At 45.9% G+C, this 21,197-nt stretch overlaps 1 protein-coding gene across 2 annotated transcripts in view; it reads left to right on the top strand.

The window, feature by feature from the left end:
* The first annotated feature begins 540 nt into the window (after window positions 1-540).
* Window positions 541-21,197, top strand: part of EPHX2 (epoxide hydrolase 2) — a 47,344-nt gene continuing 26,687 nt past the window's right edge. The window contains exons 1-7 of one of the 2 annotated variants that reach the window (XM_037042241.1): window positions 541-710; window positions 6,775-6,859; window positions 10,660-10,819; window positions 12,030-12,220; window positions 15,995-16,117; window positions 18,411-18,485; window positions 20,978-21,073. In XM_037042241.1, the coding sequence (XP_036898136.1) occupies window positions 610-710; window positions 6,775-6,859; window positions 10,660-10,819; window positions 12,030-12,220; window positions 15,995-16,117; window positions 18,411-18,485; window positions 20,978-21,073 (831 nt within the window). In that variant the 5' untranslated portion in view covers window positions 541-609. The remainder of the gene's footprint in view (window positions 711-6,774; window positions 6,860-10,659; window positions 10,820-12,029; window positions 12,221-15,994; window positions 16,118-18,410; window positions 18,486-20,977; window positions 21,074-21,197) is intronic. The other variant, XM_037042240.1, reaches the window with a different exon arrangement.

The following is a 21,197-nucleotide window of genomic DNA, read 5'->3' as shown; positions in this document are numbered from 1 at the left end:
GGACATCCCAAATCAAACCTAATGAGTTCCTTGTAAGTTCTCCCAAATCTTGTGACTGACATCTGACTCATAGTCATGGAATGAGTCAGAGGCAAACTGAGGCCCCAGGCTGCACTGCCCTGGGGCCTCAGTTTGCCACTCTGAGGAACTACTACTGTGGGAACAGGGGGATATTTTGGACTTCAAATTTAGGCCACAGAAGGAGTTTCATCCAGAGATGCGCTTCTAGCCCCGGGTCCAGGTGCCGGGAAGCGATGGAAACGGAGTCCCTTAGAGCACAAGTACACGAAAGGAGCTCGGGATGGGTGTGACTCAAGCAAAATCAGGCCAGCGAACTAGTCCAGAGGCCGCCTCTGGGGGAGGAGGAGGCTGAGGGGGCGTGACTAAGTCAGAGGAGGAGGCGAGGGTGGAACTTATCAGAAAAGGGGGTGGGACTCAGACAGGGGCCAGTGGGCGTGACCAGTCCCTGGACAGGGGGCGGGGCGGAGGCTGAGGCCTGGGCGGGACGGCAGGAGCAGGGCCGGAGTGGATCCCGGAGCACTCGATCAGCGGTCCCAGTCCAGCCTGGGGGCGTTTCGTCTTGAGAAGTTGACTGGGGCTCAGTCCGCCATGGCGTTGCGCGCGGTCCTGTTCGACTTGGACGGGGTCTTGGCGCTGCCATCGGTTGCCCGAGCCCCTTGCCGCACCGAGGAGAAGTTGGCACTGCCCAGGTGAGGGGAAGTGGGGCCCGGCCTGCGCGGATGCGTCAGTGCGGTACGGGGCGGAATTCCTGCCTAGAAGTGGCCTTTCAGCCCTGGTTTCAGATCGCTGATGTTTGAGAGCCATACGAAAGGTAAAATAATTTACCTGGCCCTAAACACCAGTGCGCGTAAGTAGATACAGTGTCTCTCTGAATCTTAAGTGATTAAACCTCTCCAAGAACTCCAAAATTGCCCTTTATAGGGAAAACTTTTTCTCAAATGAGGATTATTCGCTGAGCTACCTGCTGCCCACTTAATTCTGTGTGATGGAAGGGATTTTATTTTATTTTACTTACATATATATATATTTTTTTAATCCTCACCCGAGGACATTTTTTTTTCCCATAGCTCAAAGGGAGAGGAAGGAAGAAAGAGAGGGAAACATCTTTGTAAGAGAAACATTGGTTGGTTGCCTCCCATCCTCACCCAAAACCTAACCAGAAATTGAACTTCCCACACTCCAACCAACAGAGCCACACCAGCCAGGGCTGGAATGGATTTTAAAGACTGTTTTGAGATTTTTGAAGAGAAAAAAAGTTCTGTGTCTTGCAGATTTACTTCTTGTAACAGCAAACTAGAGAACAAGCTTCAAATTAGAGAATCATCGATTGGTTGCCTTCTAGTACTACCTGATCAGGACTCAAACCCACAACCTGGGTATGTGCCCTGACCAAGAATTGAATCTGCAACCCTTTGGTCTATGGGCTGATGCTCCAACCAACTGAGCTACACTGGTCAGGGTGCAAATGTAGGGTCTTTAAAAGGGCACTGGTTTCTGGGTCAAACCTAGATCAAAAATCTTAGTTCTTAACATCTACCATCTAAAACCATAGTCTTCATATTAAAATAAGAAAATACCTTCCTGTAGACATTTTTGTGAGGGTAAAATTAAATAACATGCAAGTTGGATGCATAGTTGTGTTGCTGGTACATTAAAATCTCATGCATATGCAAGGTGATTGTTGGGCATCTTTCTAGTGTTGCACTGACTCACACACTCTTTCTGACCATGGTTAAGATTGTTCCCAGCAGCAAAAATAAATAAACAAACACTCCCCACCCCCACATCTACCAAAGGGAAAAAAACCAGGTCATAGCAAAACTAACTTCAGGAGGTCAGAGCCCATGGCCTTCATCTTGGCCTGTGGAGTCTGTGAAGGAACCATGAAGACATTAATTCAGAGGGTGAGCCTGAAGGCCTATTTCAACATGCTTGGCATAAAATATGAAAGCTCAGATATCCACAGATAGCCCAAGTTCAAGGCGAAGGCAGTGCGGTAAGAGGCACAAAGTTCTTAGGTGTTTCCAGGAAGGGAGAGATTAGATCCGACCAGGAGAGTTAAAGCCTAAGTGGAGTCAGATCCTGAGAAAATTGATAGGAGGTTGATTGGGAGACATGTGAAGGGAGAGCTTCCCAGGTGAGGGAACAGCATGAGCAAAGGCTGGAAGGTGACTGCATAATAACACTGAATACTCTAGTGTAGCCGGAGGAGGGGAGTCACAAAAGAGAAGTGGGGATGTTGACTGGACCTGCATTGAACTGTGACCCGAAAGTCAGGCTAAGTATGTACCTGCTTTGATAGCCGGTGACTGAGGGGTTTTGAGATGAGGTGAAAAGGAGTAAAATAATGCTGTAACTCAAGGTAGCTGAGTGTTGGGGTGATGGATCAAGTGCATTGGTAAGGAGAAAGGGGTGCCACTTACAGTAAGGTCCGAGAATTTGGCAGCTTGGAGGTAGAGCCGGGTGGACTGATGTTGAAGCCTGATGGAGGCTGGGATTATAGTAAACAAGACCTTGAGCTAGGAGTTTGCAGGGTCATTGACATGGAAGATGAAAAGCCTGGGCTACAGGGTCCAGAGGAGGGCCAAGGAAGCCTATGAGCCTGGGAGGGGAGGAGAGGATGAAGGTCCTGGACATCTGTAAATACTTGCTCAAGGACAAGGTGACGGGAGCCCTAATGGCCGTTGGGAACTCCAGAAGTGGAGATTGTTGAATGAATACCCAGGGTGGACCAGGAAGATGCAACTTCTGGTATCACAGAGCGAGGGACGGAGGGGCAAACCCCAGTGTCAATGTGGTCATCCAGACCAGGGTCGTCTGAGGGTTAGGCCGCTAGAGAGGGTGGTCACCTCAGCAGGCGAGGCTGGTGTGATCTGAAGGTGTGAGGATGGTTCCCTGAGATCCAGAGGTGACGTGTATGCTCCGTTTAATACCTTCTGGCACAGCTTCATTGTGGAAGGTCTGCCCAGTGCCACTGGACTGAACACCGGGGAAGGAGAAAGAGTCACAATTTCTTATCACTTAGAGAAAGACAAATGCCATATGATGTTACTTATATGTGGAATCTAAAGAACAATGCAATTGACCAAACAAAACTGAAACAGACTCATAGATACAGAGAACAGACTGATGGTTGCCACAGGGGAGCAGGGTTGGGAAACTGGGTGAAAAAGGTGAAGGGATTAAGAAGTACAGGTTGGTAGTCACAAAATAGTTACAGGGATCTAAAGTACAACATAGGGAATATGGTCAACAACATTGTAGTAACTGTGTGTGGTGCCAGGTGGGTCGTGGAAATATTGAGGTAGTCTTCACTCTGTGGAGTGTGGGTAGTCTGTCCAATGTGCTGTCCACTTGAAACTAATACAAATAATATTGAATGTAAACTGCAATTGAAAAACAAAAAGAATTTGAAAGAACAAAGTGTCAGTTTCTTTCAAAACTGTATACTTTAGAATCTGACATGCTTTCAATATGCAATGCTAAGTAAAAATTTTGTCTTGAGTAAAAGAAACAAGTGATCAGCAAACAGAAAGAGAAGCTGAGGACTAGGACTTCTTATTCATTTCCTGTGTACATACAGGAAATATGGATTGAACACTTCCAGGAACTCCTGGGGCAGTTTCTGCATTTGCAGTTGCTGTTTGGCACTCCTGGGCTTTTCTGTACTCTTTAAAGTATCTTTCCTATTTTTTTTTAAATTTTACATGTGGGTGTTAATCACACAACTAATACATAAGCATATTTTTACTATGAAAATATTCAAATGAACAGGATTATGTAAAGAGAAAATGTAACTTCCTACTAACCTTTCCCTCTCTAAGCTCTTGTTATGAGAGTAACATTATCCTGATTTTAAGAGCAGATAAAGACACTATAAAGAAAGAAAATTATAAGCCAGTATCTCTGATGAACATAGATGCTGAAATAGCAAACTGGATCCAGCAATACATCAAAAAGATTATACACCATGATCAAGTGGGTTATATTCCAGGAATTCAGGGCTGGTATAATATTTGCAAATTAATAAACATGATATATCATATAAACAAAATAAAGAATAAAATTCACATAATCATATCAATATATGCAGAAAACACATTTGGTAAAATCCAGCACCCATTTATGATAAAAACACTCAGCAAAGTGGGGGTAGAGGGAGCATACTTCAACGTAATAAAGGCCATAAATAACAAACTTGCAGCCAACGTCATATTGAAAGGGCAAAAACTAAAAGCATTCCCCTAAAGATCAGTAACAAAACAGATGTCTGCTTTCACCACACTTATTCAACAGAGTACTGGAAATCAAAGCCAAAGCAGTTAGACAAGAAGAAATAAAAGGCATCCAACTTGGAAAGGAGGAGGTAAAACTCATTATTCACAGACAACATGATAGTGTACTGTGGGGAACCTCCCTGCCTGGTTTCAGGAGCTGTAACCCCCCATGGCTAAGGCTGAGTGAGCGACCTTTGGACCATAAGCCACTAAGGACACAAAGCTTATCTCCCTGGCAGGAGCTCCGATTGTGCTCCTTTTTCCATAACTGGCCTGTAGTGCTTGGTCGGTTAGCCAATGACAGGTAAAATTCCTCAAGGGAGGATTGACCTAAGATAGGCACAATCACGTGGAGTCCCCAGGGAAGGACTTGGGGGGCTATGAAGAAAGGGAGTGATGGACCCTCACCCCTTGGCTTTGACGAAGCCTGACTCCCCTGAGTCATGAGAGAAGTCTCCGAGAATTCACTGGCTGTCTGCCTCCTCTGCCTGACCTAAGCCTGAAACAGTGACAAAGGGTAGTGCAGCCCTGTGCTGGAAAGTGTGGGCTCCCCAGGTAATCAGGCCTGAGAAAGGATATGTAAAATCCCATGAAGCCTGTTTTGCTAAGAATGCTCTTAGTTAAATGATAAAGGCCCGGGCAGAAAATGAGTTTGTTTTTCCAAAGTTTTGTAGCCTTTTAGCTGATAGACCCTAACTTAGAAGAAGCCCTAATAGTTCTTTGTATGCTATTTACTGTTTTCTGCCTGACGATGATTAATAAGTTGTACCTGAACTCCTGTGCAAAAAGTTCAATAAAAGCCTGTCTAGGAAAGGGTTGGGGTGCTCTCCCCTTGAAAGAGTTGCCAGGCTACAACTCTCGCTAAATGGACTAGCTGTGTAGTCCATGTTCCTCCACAGGACTCGGTAGTCCGTGTGAATTTGTCTCATGTCTCATCCATGACGCCGAGGGTACTGTGAGCCATACAGATGGCCAATACACACATGAGAAAAAGCTCAACCTCACTAATGATCAGAGAGATGAAAATTAAAACCACAATGAGATACCATCTCCTATCTCAGAATGGCTGCCTTCTGCCATTAGTAAATCAACGAAGTCAGGTTGTTTCCTACCTGTCAGATAACAGTTTGATCTCTTCTATCAAATTACAATTTCTTAGTGAATGGAACCAGGTTTCATTTCTTTCCTGTCTTCTCTACAGCACCTACTAAAGTGTTGTGGGCATGAGGAGCGTTTGGTGGGTGCTATCGGGGAGGTTATTTTTCCTACCTCAAAGAAAACACCAGTTCATCACATGACACAATTTAACTCCAATAACATACTTTACAGAATCATTAACCTTTAAAATTATATTAAAGGGTATCATACGAATAGATACTTAAAGTGTTAGGCTTATTCTGACAGCACTCAAAATACAGTCCAATTTTTAAACATTGGCACGAGGAACTCGGAAAAGGAAGTAATCTTCAAAACACTCAGCTCCATTCCATCCATGGCAGAATGACTTCTGGTAGCAGTTTGTCCGTGGATATATTGATAGGGAGAAAATGGCACCAGGTATTGTATTGGTAGAGTCAGAACAGACCTTGGTTCAACAATCTTGGTACTTGAGTTTTGGCTAAGAAAGAATTCAGAGCCAAGACTCAAACTATAGGGGGGGATTTATTTAGGAAGTCACAAAGGTAGAGGAAATGGGCTCCGGAAACAAGTTACAGAGGCAGAAGGGGCTTTTGGAGCTTAGGAGATAGGAGGTAAGTGTAAGGTGGGGGTGGGTTGTGGGTGTGCTCCCAAGAGGGTCCTCCATCCTAAGTAAGGGCGTTTAAGGGTGGAGATTTTAGGGGAGTTCCAGGTGAGGATCTCGATAGAACATCCATCAGCTTTTGCAGGGGTTCCTTTCAGGGTTGTGGTCTCCACTGATTGGTCGGCACCAGGGTCCGTAGTCGTCGCAGCTGGTCCTGAGGTCAGCCATGGCTTGTCTGGTTTTGTTGCTTTTCTGGGCCTAGAGCTGAAACACAACTGAGGGATAGCTGTGAGGGACAGCGGTTATCTCCAGGGGTTAATGCTTAAGGGAGTGGTTGTGCAATATATGGAGGTCATATGAGGCTATTCTTCTGCCTCCTGTTCTTCTTCTGTGAGGTTTTATTGCATAACTAGTGACATGACAGGGGGGGAAGATCAGGGGAAGGTCTGAGCCCCGTGACCAGTGATATGAAAGGGCTCAGGGGCGGGACCAAACTACATGACCATCGATAGGGGAGGGAAGGTTATCCCGGGCCTCAAGGTTCATGTTTTCCCTGCTTTTGCCTCTTGCTAGCACCCAAGGCTTTCCGCCCTAGTGACCTTCTTTCTATACCCAGCCTATAGTCCTTGTTCTGCTCATGTCTGTCTAACTGCCTACCATCAATATAAATAGTGTCTGTCCCCATATGCCACTGTGATGAAGTCACTGGATTATTCATGACATTGTGTCTTCCAGAGGCTTTCTGAATGAAGTTTTCAAGAAAGGAAAGTTGGATGGTTCCACTGACCGTGTCATGAGGGGAGAGATCACGTTTTCCCAGGTGAGGGGACATCCTGTAGACTCCCTTGGGAAGGCGTTCTGTGCCTCCATGCCCGTCTCCTGCACTGACCGTCGCCCGTGAGGGCAGGGCCGTGTCTGCTGGACCCACGCACCCTTTGCGGCATTTAACTCCCAGGATGGGCTGGTGACCCGGAGAGACATCTTGGACTGGTTCGGTGTCTTTATGGGACAAGCAGAGGGACATACCCGGATGACTAGGAAATTTCCAAACCTTTGGAGATCTAGGCCAGGGAACTACAATAGCCAGAATAGTGTTTTGTTGTTTGTCTTTTTTTTTTAAATTTAAATTATGGTAAAATACACATACCATAAAATTGACCAACTTTGTTATTAAGTATACCATTCAGTAGTGTTAAGTATATTCACACTGCACACCATCCATCTCCGGAACTCTTTTCATCTTGCAAAACTGAAGTTCTATACTTATTAAACAATAACTTCTTGTTCACCTCCCCCACCCAGTAACCAGTCGGCACTTTCTATCTCTCTACTCTGGGTGCCTTCTGTAAGAGGGGTCATGCAATATCTGTGTAACTGCTTATTTTACTTAGCAGTACCTCTTCAGGGTTCACCCAGGGCGTAGAGTATCACAGGATACCCTTCCTCAGAGGAATGAAATTACGCTATGATAAGTGCTACTTAGATCCCATTCGTCTATTAATGTATATACCACATTTGGTTTATCCATTCATCCATTGACGGACACTTGGGTTACTTCCAGCTTTTGCTTATTGTGAATAGTGCTGCTGAGAACCTGGGTGTAAATATCTGAGACCTTCCTTTCAGTTCTTCTGGGTGTATATACCAAGGCGAAACTGCTGGGTCATATGATAGTTGTAGTTTTAATTTTTTGAGGAACCTCCATACTGTGTTCTATAGCTGCTGGCCATTTTACTTTCGCCCAGCAGTGCGCAAGGGTTCCACTTTTTTCCAACTTCTGTTGGAATACCGTGGCTGTTTTTCGACAGGGCCCCTGGGGAGGAGGGGTGTTAAGTTTCAGTTTTGCCGTCTGTCAAATGAGAGTGACAGTAGTATCCATTTCATAGGCTGTTATAAAGCTCGAAAAGTGCCTATTACAGTGCCTGGCACATAGTAAGTGCGCAAAAATACTAGTTATTATTGTTACTACAACCTCAATTATTTCCTAACAAGGTAATCAGGACTGAAAACCATTTGAATTCTCTTTAGTGCCTCAAAGAAGAAAGGCTACTGAGAGTGTACTCTGTAAGTACACAGATAAAAACATCTATACACTTAAAATTTTTATGAATGACAATCACCTGTAGGTCATCCAGAGAGTTTGACGCCTATTATAATGGGAATCTAGAGCCCACTTTTTCTGAGAAGGCAAGTTGGGGCTCAGTGTGGGAGGTGCAATAAACTGCAGCCACTTCCAAATGCTCTCTCTCATGCATACGCAGGTGAATAAAAACTGGGATGATATTATTGGGGAGTAAATGTTAGTAAGCTTGCATCAGTAAAGAATCTGCAGTAATATGGTTGGAAGATAATGAAAGAAGGAAATACTATACAGGGTCTGGCACAAATAACGCCCCTTTTATTGCGAAATCTTTTACTAGAAATCATAAGCATGTAATTCAGTAACATTACAATAGCACACTCAAGCACACCATATGACATTTTAGGGGAAATGTTCAAATGAAAACTATAAATGATTACACCTGTATTATTACCCTACAAACCACACTGAGGCAGGCCTTGCTTCTGCCGGACCCTGTATGTGTTCCATGGACACAGGAATGACAGAGGGAATTTTTGGTACTTGCTATGAAAACCCTTCACCCATTCAGACTTCTTTAGCCCGTGTGTAGCTTCTGTGAAACTCTAATAGGTTAGAGGGAGAGGTCTGGAAAACCAAATTATACTGTGACAAAGGCTACTTAGGTTCCATAGTCTTTTAAAGAGTTATACCTTAGGAATGAATTCATCTTTTAACTTTTAGATATACTGTACAAATAAAAAAATACAAAGTGTATGGCTTGATGAATTTTCAAACTGAATGCACCTATCACCAGCACCTTGATCGAGAAGTAAAACGTTATCTTCACCATAGTCACTCCCAGGCCCCTTCCTCACGCTCGCCCTCTAAGAGCGACCACTGTCCCAGCTTTCAGATCACTCCTGCCGACTTTGTTCTTCATGGAAGTGGTCATGCAGACACAGTCTTTTGTATCTGGTTTCCTTCCCTCAACACTATGGTACCATGTGAAGTTGTATGTGGATAGTTTTATTTTTTTGCTCTGTATTTTATTACATGGATATACTTCCATCTCTTTTTCCACTCTGTTTTTCTTTCTTTTCCTTTTTTTACCCTGAGTGAGATGGAAAGGCATTAGGAGATTTTTGAGCAGCAAAGTGATGTTATCTGACTTACATTTTTCAAGCCTCACACTGGCTGCTGTGTGAATAGACTAAGAAGGCAAGGATCGTTGAACAGACAGTAGTTAAGACAGCTATTAGAAAATCCAGGAGAGGATGATGGCAGCCTATGCTAAGGTAATATCAGTAGGAGTAGTAAAAAGTGGTCACATTCTGGGACTATTTTGATGGCAGGTTCAATAGGTTTTCCTGATGGATCGAGTGAGAGGCAGGAGAGAGAAGTTAAGGATGACTCAGGTTTCTGGCCGAAGCAAACAGGAAGTAGGTGTTGCTCTTAAGTGAAAAGGGGCTGACAGCTGCAGGAGTCGGGAAGTCAGGTGCTCAGTCTGGGATATTTTAATTTGAAATGCTTATCGATATCCAAGTAGAGTGTGGAGTAGGCAGCCGGATATACAAACCCAGAGTTCAAGGAAGCGGTAGAGGCTGAATTAATGTATATGTATTTTCAGCAGGTAGATGGTATTTTTAATGCTATTGGATTCAACATGATATTGGAGAAAGAGGACATAAATGGAGACAAGAAGGGGTCAGAGTCCTGGGTACTCTGATGTTCAAGGTCAGGTTGGTGAGGAGGACTCAGCGATCAGAGACAGGGAATGCATCTCCAGTGTGAGAGGAAAACTGAGAGAGCGAGCAGTCCCGAAAGCCTAGAGGTTCTCACGCTTTAGATGAAGAGTATGATCAACTGTGTTAGATGCAGCTGATAGATCAAGTAAAATGAAGACTGGCGAGTGCCCGTTAGACACAGCAACAGAATGAGGAGGTTGCTGGTAACCCTGCTGAGAGAAGTCTCTGGAATGTGGAGATGGAAGTTTGATAGAGTGTGTTCAAGAAAGAATGGGAGGAAAGGGTTCGAAGACCATGTATAGCGTATCTCTAGAGGCTAATAGTCCAAGGCGAAGACGTCTACAGTGTTGGCCTCTTCTGAGCCCTCTCTCCTTGGCATGTAGATGTCTGTCTTCTCCCTGTGTCCTCACAAGGTCTCCCCTCTGCCACTGTCTGTGTCCTAGTCTCCTGTTTTTCTGAGGACACCAGTCAGATTGGATTAGGGCCAAACCATTTACCTCATTTTACCCTCATCACCTCGTAAAGACCTTGTCTGTAAGGACAGTCACGTTCTGAGGTCCCGAGGGTTAGGACTTCACCAAGAATTGGGGGGTGGGGCACAATTCAGCCCATACAAGGGGCATTTGAGTATTTTCTAGCGTGGGACTCTAAGGAGTAATGCTGCAGTGAACATACGTAGACATTTCCGTTGGGTGTGTGTCCAGGAGTGAAATTGCTGGATCATGTGGGAGGCACATGTTTTAGTAAATGCCCCCAAAAGCTCTTCCAAGCAGTTGTACCAATTGACAGTCCCTTGCCAATTTACTTTTACAGTGGGTGTCACTCATAGAAGAACACTGCAGGAAACACTCTGAGGACTCTGGAATCGCCCTCCCTGAGAATTTCTCTATAAGTCAAGTCCTTTGCAAGGCGATTTCAGAACGCAAGATCAACCGCCCCATGCTTCAGGCAGCTCTCGCTCTCAGGAAGAAGGGTAAGGATCTGGCACTGGCCGTCTTCTGAGCCAGCCACACCAGACCTCTGGTGGGAGTAGATCAGAACACATCTAAATGTGTTTTGAGATCACAGATCTTCCAGACCTTGATGGAAAGCTGTTCTTTAAACATAGCCCCAGAGTTAGTTATACCAGATGGCAAAAAGGAGCACCCTCAGAATGGCTGGGAAAATAAAAGAGTTTTATGTAATAAACCGATCCATGCCAGAGCCTGCCTGTGAGCAAACTTCTCTCCCTCTGACAACACTGGTAATGACCCAAGTGACCCAACATCTTGCCACCGTAATTTAAAAATAAGGTCTTTCAAGTGATTATCATTTTTCCAACCTCTGGTTGGCACAGTGCTGAGCTATGAGTTGGCTGACCTGGGTTGAGGTGGTGTCAAGTGGTCTATGACATGAGCTCATGAGCCATTCATTCAGTGTCAGAGCCTGGTTCTTCTCCACAAGCGTATTTGAAATCATTCCACCCACTTCTCAGTAGACTTCCCTGACTGTGGGTAAGCCATCCATGTCCATATTTGTCACTCATATTACGTGGGAAGTGTCATACCCCTGACTTAGCTGTCTCATTTCCAGTATCTCCTGGTTCTTGCCCTCTCTGTTTAGACAGAGAAAGCCCGAGGGGACTGCTATGTCTGTTTACATTTCTCCAGTTTTGAAATGGGAATGCAGTCTCTGAAAGCCCAAGCAGGTGGTTTGAGACACAGGCGCAGAGTCTGCGGGAGCGCGGACCAGGAGGAGCAGCGGACTGGCACTCTGAAGGCAGGGTCCGGGCCCTGCATGGCTCTGCCTTCACTGTGTGAGTGGCGCAGCTCCTCAGTTCTCCGAGCTTCTGGCTTGCTCCTCAGTAGAAGTAGGATGGTGAGATCTGACCTGCCCAGCGCAAATGGGTTGAGGATCAAATGAACTGACAAATGTCACGACCTCTTGCTCGGCAACTGCAAGGAAGTAAGGCATGCAGCATCTCCATCTGGGCTTCTGGAAGCCCTAATGAACACAATGAGCTCGCTCTCATGCCTCTGTTCAGGAGGTGCTTAAGGGTAAAGGTGATTCTTTTCCAACTTGTCAATTTAGGTGTCAGGCATCAGGGGATTGATGTAAGTGAGCAGAACCCTACTTGGCTCCACCCAGAGCTTCTTAGAGCAAAGTTCTGTAGCTGGTCTGTTCACTGGTGACTTCTCGCTCAGGATTGACAACCTGCATCCTCACCAACAACTGGCTGGATGACGGCACCCAGAGAAACCAGTGGACCCAGCTGATAAGTGAACTGAAGCCACACTTTGACCTGCTGATAGAGTCATGTCGGATTGGAATGGCCAAGCCTGATCTTCAGATCTACAAGTTTGTGCTGGACACGCTGAAGGCCAGCCCCAATGAGGTGCGTAGTAGATGCTGTCTTGCAGTTGAGAACGATGTTCTAGAGAGATGGTAATCAAGAAAAATCAAGGGGGAGTAAGCGAGTGGGGGATATCTGGGGCCTGGCAGAATGGCTGTAGTTCCAGTGGCAGGTTCCACTTCTCTCAGGCCAGGACTTCTGCAGACTTTTACCCACCCCTTCTAGAAAGTTCTACCAGAGGTGCTCATGGGACTGCTCTCTGTGGTTCTTACAGGACCTAGATCAAAACAGGTGTTGTTGAAAGCTTCTAGACCAGCTGCCTTAGTTTGCCTGTAGAAACACTGCAACCCTGAGAGATTTTCCCAAGACCACAGGTTAGTTGGGGTCACCCCCCAAAGGGTGAGCAGGAATGGGCTCCAATATCTCAGCAGTCTTCTGGCACCCCAGCACCCCTACATTTTGTCTTCCGACTGTCTCTAGGTGACTTATTCCAAAACACTTTTTCCACTGTGTTCCCTTCCTCTCATCTTCAAAAAGGCAATTGGAACTGAGGTTAAATTCCTTCCCCTGCTGTTTCTGACCCTTTCATTGGCCTTGCCGCACCCACACCTGATCAGATGAAATCCTGGGCCCTGGCCTTGGGAATCCTTGCCAGGCTCAATACTCCCAGGACCCTTGCCTTCTCCTCTAAAACTTTGCTTCGGCTCTCCTCGACGCCCAGGTTAAGCATCGTAACAACACTCTCAGCTTTAGTATGCATATAAATGAATGTCTTTTAACATAGGGCTTTTGGGTTGCACGAGCCGCTTTATAAATAAAAGCACCATGTTTTTTCTATACCTCTAAAGACCTTTCTTTTATTTTTATTGAAATTTAAACCTTTGATTCATTCAAAATTTATTTGGAAGTGAGATATGAAGGATCCACTTTTTCCCTCAAACTGATAAAAATAATTAAATAGTCTTATTTATTTATTTACTTATCTGTAGAGGGGAAGGGAAGGAGAGAGGGAGAGAAATATCAGTGTATGGTTGCCTCTCATGTGTCTCCTGCTGGGAACTGGCCTGCAACCCAGGCATATGCCCTGACTGGGAATCGAACTGCGACCCTCTGGTTCCCGCGATCAATCTACTGAGCTACACCAGCCAGGGCTAATTAAATAGTCTTTTAATAATCTTTTAGTCATTGTTTAGACATGACACTTTTATTAGAAACTAAACTGTAATTTGTATTTGGGTCTATTCCTTGACTCTCTTCTGTCTCATTAATATGTCTTTTTTGTCTGTTTCTTTTTTAGTAGCAAACTCTTTTTTAACCTTTTGTTGCTTTATGCAATTTTCTTTTTTCTTAAATATATTTTATTGATTATGCTATTACAGTTGTCCCATTTCCCCCCTTTCACTTCCCTCCACCCTGCACATCCGCTCACCCACATTCCCCTCTTTAGTTCATGTCCATGTGTCATACATGTAAGTTCTTTGGTTTCTACTTTTCCCATACTATTCTTACCCTCCCCCTGTCTATTTTCTACCTACCATCTATGCTATTTATTCTCTCTATCTTTTCCCCCTCTCTCCCTCCCACTCCCCTGTTGCGAACCCTCCACGTGATCTCCGTTTCTGTGGTTCTGTTCCTGTTCTAGTTGTTTGCTTAGTTTGTTTTTGTTTTTGTTTTAGGTGTGGTTGTTAATAATTGTGAGTTTGCTGTCATTTTACTGTACATGTTTTTTATCTTCTTTTTCTTAGATAAATGCCTTTAACATTTCATATAATAAGGACTTGGTGATGATGAACTCTTTTAACTTGACCTTATCTGAGAGGCACTTTATCTGCCCTTCCATTCTAAATGAAAGCTTTGCTGGGTAGAGCAATCTTGGATGTAGGTCCTTGCCTTTCATAACTTGGAATACTTCTTTCCAGCCCCTTCTTGCCTGTAAGGTCTCTTTTGAGAAATCCGCTGATAGTCTGATGGGTACTCCTTTGTAGGTGACTGTCTCCTTATCTCTTGCTGCTTCTATGATTCTCTCTTTCATTTTAATCTTGGCTAATGTAATTATTATGTACCTTGGTGTGTTCCTCCTTGGGTCCAACTTCTTTGGGACTCTCTGAGCTTCCTGGACTTCCTAGAAGTCTGTTTCCTTTGCCAGACTGGGGAAGTTCTCCTTTATTATTTGTTCAAGTAACTTTTCCACTTGCTCTTCCTCTTCTCCTTCTGGTACCCCTATAATTTGGATGTTGGAACATTTAAAGATGTCCTGGAGGTTCCTAAGCCTCTCCTCATTTTTTTGGATTCTTGTTTCTTCATTCTTTTCTGGTTGAATATTTCTTCCTTCCTTCTGGTCCACACCATTGATTTGAGTCCCAGTTTCTTTCCCATCACTATTGATTCCCTGTACATTTTCTTTTACTTCACTTAGCATAGCCTTCATTTTTTCATCTAATTTGCGACCAAATTCAACCAGTTCTGTGAGCATCCTAATCACCAGTGTTTTGAACTGTGCATCTGATAGGTTGGCTACCTCTTTGTTGCTTAGTTGTATTTTTCCTGGAGCTTTGATCTGTTCTTTCATTTGGGCCATTTTTTGTCTTGACGCACGTGTTACGTAATGGGGGTAGAGCCTTAGGTGTTCACCAGGGTGGGGCAACTCATGTAGCTGTGTTGTGACTCTGTATGCGGGGCAGGGGTCTGAGAGGGAACAATGACACTTGCTCCGCTCTCTGCTGGATTTCAGTCATTTTCCCCCACTTCCCACAAGCAAGTTGGGCCCTCTGGTGCTGGTTCCTGGGTGGGTTTCCAGTTATGTTCTAGTAGAAGACCCCTGTGGGTCTCTCCAATGAACTTTCCTGTGAGGCTGGGAATTTCTCCCACTGCCGTCTCAACCCCCACAGGTGTTTTCACTCAGAGGTTGGAGGCTTTATATCCCTGAGCTGGGACCCTGGGTTGCATGGTCCATCTCGCCCCCCAGCTGTTCCTCCCGGTTTATCTGCCCAGTCCTCCAGCCACCACCTTGCCTCGAGTCCTCTCCTCCCAGCTGCCCACCTCTGCCCTGCCTACTGGTCTGGATGAATGTGTCTTCTTTAACTCCTTGGTTGTGAGACTTCCATATGGTTCGATTTTCTGTCAGTTTTCTGTTTTTAAACTATTGTTGTCCTTTTGGTTGTGCAAGGAGGCACAGTGTGTCTACCAATTCCTCCATCTTGGCCAGAAGTCCTTTATGCAGTTTTCTTATCTGCCTTTATTATGGTTCCTTTCCAGACGTGTTTTTTGTCCATTCATAAATGTTGATTTTTTAGATAAATTTTAATATTATTATGGTGATTATACTCTTTCTTAGTCTTCTCACAGTTTCAGAATTCAGGCTAAACTGGTAGGTGTATATGGGAACACGTAAATCTCTGTGTATATGTGATACTTACACAATTAAATGTTTTTAATTTGAAGAATAAATAGTTCCATGAAAATAAAAATCATTTTTAATCTCATCTCATAAAATAGCCACTATTCACATTTTTTTAATCATCACGTGTGGACATGCTTATTGGTATTAGAGAGAGGAAGGGAGGGAGAAAGAGAAATATCCATCGATTGTCTCTTGCACGTGTGTAAGTGGGACCAAACCCGCAACCCAGGCATGTGCCCTGAATAGGAATCAAACCTACGACCTTTTGATTTACTGGACGATGCTCCATTCAACTGAGCCACATTGGCCAGGGCACCTCTATTCATATTTTAATGTGTTTCTTTCTAGTGTTGTTCTTTGTACATGAGGTTTGCTTTGATTGAAGTAATGCTAGTGTCCATGCTATTTGGATTCAGGTTGTCTTCTTGGATGACATGGGGTCTAATCTGAAGCCAGCCCGTGATTTAGGAATGGTCACCATCCTTGTTCACGACAGCAACGTCGCCCTGCAAGAGCTGGAGAAAGTAACCGGGATGCAGGTAACTGTGTGTGTGTGCTGAGTCAGACTTCCCACCACTCGTCTGTGTGTAGGTACACAAGATGAAAGAAGAGGAGAATCTGGTGGTCAGGCAGTTCACTGCTTCAGGTGTGGCTCTCAGATGCAGATCTCTTGGGTGGGAGTTCATTACCCGTTGTGCAGTAAGCACGATGTCCTTGAAGAACACCTTTTTCCTTTTTCTGCAGCGAATGAACAGAGAAACAATGCTCTGGGAGAGAGAATCTATACTAGTGAGAGTCGTGCTCTCCGAGCCAACCAGTTCTTTTCAGAGTGAATATTGAGAGCATAGCTGCTAGAGCTACCCCAGTGGGGAGCCCAGTGCCTACCTTGTGTGCCTGGTCATGCCCCGGGCACTCAGGTGTGGCTGCTTGGCTCCTCCTGGTACACACACTTGTGCCAGCCTGCAGGAAGGCTTTTGAGTAAAAACTGTTACTCTTATTGAGAATGGGATGTCCTTAATGATCTCCGTGGGGGCTGTGTGGGAATTAGCCTGCCCGCCAAAGCCAAGGCACCTTTTGTTCTTTTGAGTTTACCTGAGACCACCTGTCCCACTGAGTCCAGGAGTGATGGTTACACAGACATTTTGCAGTAATGCTGTGCTTTGCTCAGGGCTGTCAGTGCGATGGGGTAGGAGGGAGGAGGGAATCCCTACACCTGACTGAGCTACATGGACTTCAAAGGTGTCAACCATTTTCTCAAGGGAATGGTGTCGTTCATTCCCTAGGGCTGCCGTGACGTAGCACAGGCTGGGTGTCTGAGACAGCAGCCTCCCCAGGAGGCTAGAGACCCAAGATTGGGGTGTTGGCAGCCTAGGCTTGTAGGCGGCTGCCCTCTCCCTGTGTCTTCACATGGTCTCCCCCTGTGTGGCTCCTACCCTCCTCTACTTATAAGGATGCGGTTAAATTGGATTCTGACTCCCAGCGGTCCACCCCAGTGATCTCTTTTAACTTAATCACCTGTTTAAAGACCTCATTTCCAAATGTAGTTGCATTGTGAGGTCCTGAGGGTTAAGATTTCAATGGAAGGAGATAGAATTTTGCTCAGAATGATTGACTTTTTGTCGTTAACAAATACATAAAAATGTGTATCTAATAGCTTCATAACCTTAAAGAACCTTGCCCAAGTATTACTGAACAAACATGGAATTGGCTGCCCACCAACCAAACACAGGCATATTCTGAAGAGAAAGCATGGTGGAGAAGGAAAAGGGTCTTTTTAAAAATGTTGCACAACTTGGGGGAACCAGAGAATTTCCTGGCTCCCCCAAAGACCGACACCCAAAACCATGCCCAGAAATCTTGCTCCATCCTTATCTGTTCTTTGGAGCGCAGGCAGCTGGGTGGGCTGCCCTCAGTCTCTCTGGAGTCTGTGCACGGGGCACACATCACCCTCTCCGTGCCACGGCTTCTTACGCCAGGAGCCTGTTGCCTGCCCACTGGCCATGTGGCTTCCAGGGCCTGCTGGTCTGCCAGCACTCTGACCCACCTGTTTGTGCCAAGCAACTCAGAGGAAAAGAGGAGCGTTGTCTGGGACCATCCATGCAGCTTTGGGAGATGACGCTGTGCCCCGCAGGTCACCAATGGGGCACGTGTCCTCTGAGGTGTAGCCTAGTGTGCACAACTCCATCTTGGCATGACCCAGCCCCAACAGGGCCAGGGAGGGGATGAAGGGGCATGCTTCTGCCTTCCCTCTGTTTAAATCTCCTGGCTCCAAATTCCACATACTCCAGAAGTGTCCAGCTCCCCAGCCAATCCCATCTTTTTCCCAGGGTAGACTGACAGGTCAGCACCTCTTATAGGAGGTGTTGTCACACCAGACACTCAGCTGGAAAATAGGCAAAAGAGAATGGAGAGGACTGGGTGGGGATTTCCATGGGCCAAGCTGACGGGCCACACTCTTCTGTCTGCATGCCACTGATCAGAACCCAGAGGCCTCCGTGGGACTAGAAGGAAGGTGAGATGAAGTCTAGTGGTGTTCTAATCCAATAGAACTAGTCTGAATCCTGGCATTTACCAAGATGGCAAATTTAGGTACAGTTTTTACCACTCTCAGTCTCAGTGTCCACAGCTTTATCATGAGGTTGATACTATAGGAGAGGATGGTGAGTTGGCAAGTCACCCAGAGGACTCAGGAGGCCATGGCAGAGGGCATCTGAGAGCTCACCTCCGGTGCCAGCACACTGGGGTTCTGGAAACTGTCTCTGAGAGCCCCTCATGGAAGGAAGCTGCAGGTGCCTCCCTCGGTGCACCTCTCACTGTGTCTCCTACTTGCAGCTTCTCGAAACAGCAGCCCCTCTCCCAGCCCCATGCTGTCCAAGTGATGTGAGCCATGGGTACGTGCCAATAAAGGTAAGTGAGCTTTCTCGGTCAGCTGAGTACTCTCTAACCAGGTCACCTAAAATGACTCACAGAGACATTTGTTAAATATCAAGGGTAGTTGAATAGCCACTGTTTATAAGGAAATTATATTTCCCACGAGTATCATTTCTGAAAAATGAAAAGACACAGACCATGCCTTGGGCTATGAGGAGTGATGTGGCCGACACTGTGAGAGCCCAGGAAACAACAGGCTACTTATGCACACGGTTCAAGCCTGTGTGAGTCAAGGGTCAGTTGTCCTTCCCTCATTGTTCTTGTAAGAACTAATCGAAATACCACAGGCAGACCACAGGCATAGCAGCAGATGAAGAGGGGCGCTGGCCTGATCTGAACGGGTTTGCAGATCATGCGAGACCTGCTGTCCTGGAGGAAAACCCTGCAGATTTTTTATTGAGCATTTGCTACAGGCTGGGCACAGGGAGAAATACTGAGATGAGTGGAGGATCTTCCATCACCCAAGGAATTTTACAGTCCACTGAGATAAACATTCACAGCCCTTGTGGTTGCATCGGAGGATGAGGTCTGGACCTGACAGCGGTGCCCTGGTGCACTGAGAGCGGGCCCTGTGAGGGACAGGCCACACGACCTGGTAAAGTGGGCATCAAAGGATGAGTGGAGTTGGAGTGTAATAAAGTGGTATCAGAAGCTGCAGGTCAGCGTCAGTGCAGCCCCTCCTATAACCCTGGGTGGTCCTAAAGGGGGTCAGGGTGGGGTGAGCATTTCATAAGGTCCCTTCAGACCTCACCTCTATACTCATGAAGAGTGAGGGGCTCTTGGCGTGGGCCTGGTGTCTGGGCTGTAACCTGGTGACAAGAATAACCCATGGACAGGGTTATTCTTGTCATTTTCTTGATGCTTGCATAGCCAGCCAGTTTCAATAGATTCCTCATTTGACCTTGAAGGAGGGTGGTCAGAGCTGCTTGCTAGCCCCCTGCCCCCCCTCCAAATTCAGCAGCTGGGGCAGTGACCTCTGGGGAACCCCAGCAGAGGCCAGGCTTTGGGGTGCTCTTGCATTTATCTCCACTGGCTGCTGATGCAACCCACACTGGGTTGTAGTAGATCTTGCTCATTTTCCAGCTTTAAGGCAATTTTATTAACATATTTGAGGGGGGAAAGCACATGTATTTGCTGAGTTACTCAGCTGGTTCAAATATGAAGCAGCAGAACGAGGTTTTAGTTAGGATCCGCTTAGAACAGAGGCAGATGAGGATCATTTGATTGGACAGTGACAGTGTAACGTTTTCAACATAAGGAATATGGAATTTAAAGTTAGATTCCCTCCCTTTTCCAAGTACTTAAGGGAAGACTGTGGAACATATTCTGGTTAAAAAGATTGCAGCCCATGAAAGGCTTTGTGAATGGTTAGCCTACCATTTCCTTGAGCAAAACAGCTTGTTGGGAACCATGACTGAGATGTCCGGTTTGGGACGCCGGCTGGGAGAAGTCTGAGACACAGTGAAACAGATTTGTTTCAAGTGAATTTGTACAATGGGAAACTCATTTTTCCCTTCATGTCCACCAGAAAGCTGGAGATGAGTGCATTTGGGGAAAACAGCCTATATTGTGACCACATATAGCTTTGGCTGGTTTGCTTAGACCCCACTGTAGCCAGAGGAGGCTCGGTGCCCTCACGACCAACCCCAGCTTTCGGTGGCTTAACACTGAGTCTGTTTCTTGGACAGCGTGGACAGCAGGCTCTCTCCATGTGGTCATTCAAGCACCCAGGCTCCTTCTTTCTGCTGATTCCTGCTTCCTCAAGGCCTGATCCATTCAGATACAGATGGAAAAAGAGAGGGAGGACCAGTGTAGAGGCCCTGGATCAGCATACACTTCCTCCACTCATATGCCATTGGCCAGAACTCGGTCATGTGGCCACATCCACTGCAGGGAAGTGGGGGGCAGGGGGAGGTCTGGAACATGCCACCAAGTTCCAGGGAGAAGAGAGGAACACAGATGTCGAGCCCTAGCAGCCTCTGCCATACCCACGTAGCCCAGAAAGTACTAAAAGTATAGGGAACTTGAAAAAAATTGTATTCAAGAAATAAACAGCTTTTCAATAAAATAATTATCATATTCTGCATGTTGTCATGAATATTATGCTCTGCACAAAATGAATCCCAAGTTTTAATATTGAAAATATGACAAACCACACCAGAAACTCTGACAGTATAAGGGCCTTTCAGGGAGGAGGCAAAATTGTTTTGTTTTGGTTTTTGTTCCCCAACATTATACTCTTTTCAAGCTTCTTAAATAAGTTACAATGAAAGCCATGTGTTTTAGTACATAGTTTGGTTAGTTGTCTCCTTTTAGACATCTTCTAGCACTGGGGTCTTAGGCTGAGAAATCTGGGCCATACAAGATCTGGAAATACACTGCGGTGGCCCGGGCCGTCACAGAAGAGGGGCCAGGTTCTGCCCAGCCTGGTGCAGTGGCCCCTTCCTGCTCACCTCTCTCTCCTACAGCCTGGGGTGCAGCTGCACTTTGTGGAGCTGGGCTCCGGCCCTGTCATCTGCCTCTGCCATGGATTTCCTGAGAGCTGGTTCTCTTGGAAGTACCAGGTAAGGAAAGCGGGGTGAAGGCACGCCCCAGGCAGGGCGAGGCAAGGAGCATGTCGAGATGGTGTGCCCTAGCCTGAATGTCATTAAGAAGCCCAAACCAAAGTCCAGCTATGATACCTCAGAA

This window comes from Sturnira hondurensis, unplaced genomic scaffold (assembly GCF_014824575.4).
Source record: "Sturnira hondurensis isolate 20B ecotype Veracruz unplaced genomic scaffold, ASM1482457v3 Scaffold0003693, whole genome shotgun sequence".
NCBI lineage: Eukaryota > Metazoa > Chordata > Mammalia > Chiroptera > Phyllostomidae > Sturnira > Sturnira hondurensis.
The sequence above is the reverse complement of the archived record's forward strand: the minus strand, read 5'-3'. Positions and strand labels throughout refer to the sequence as shown.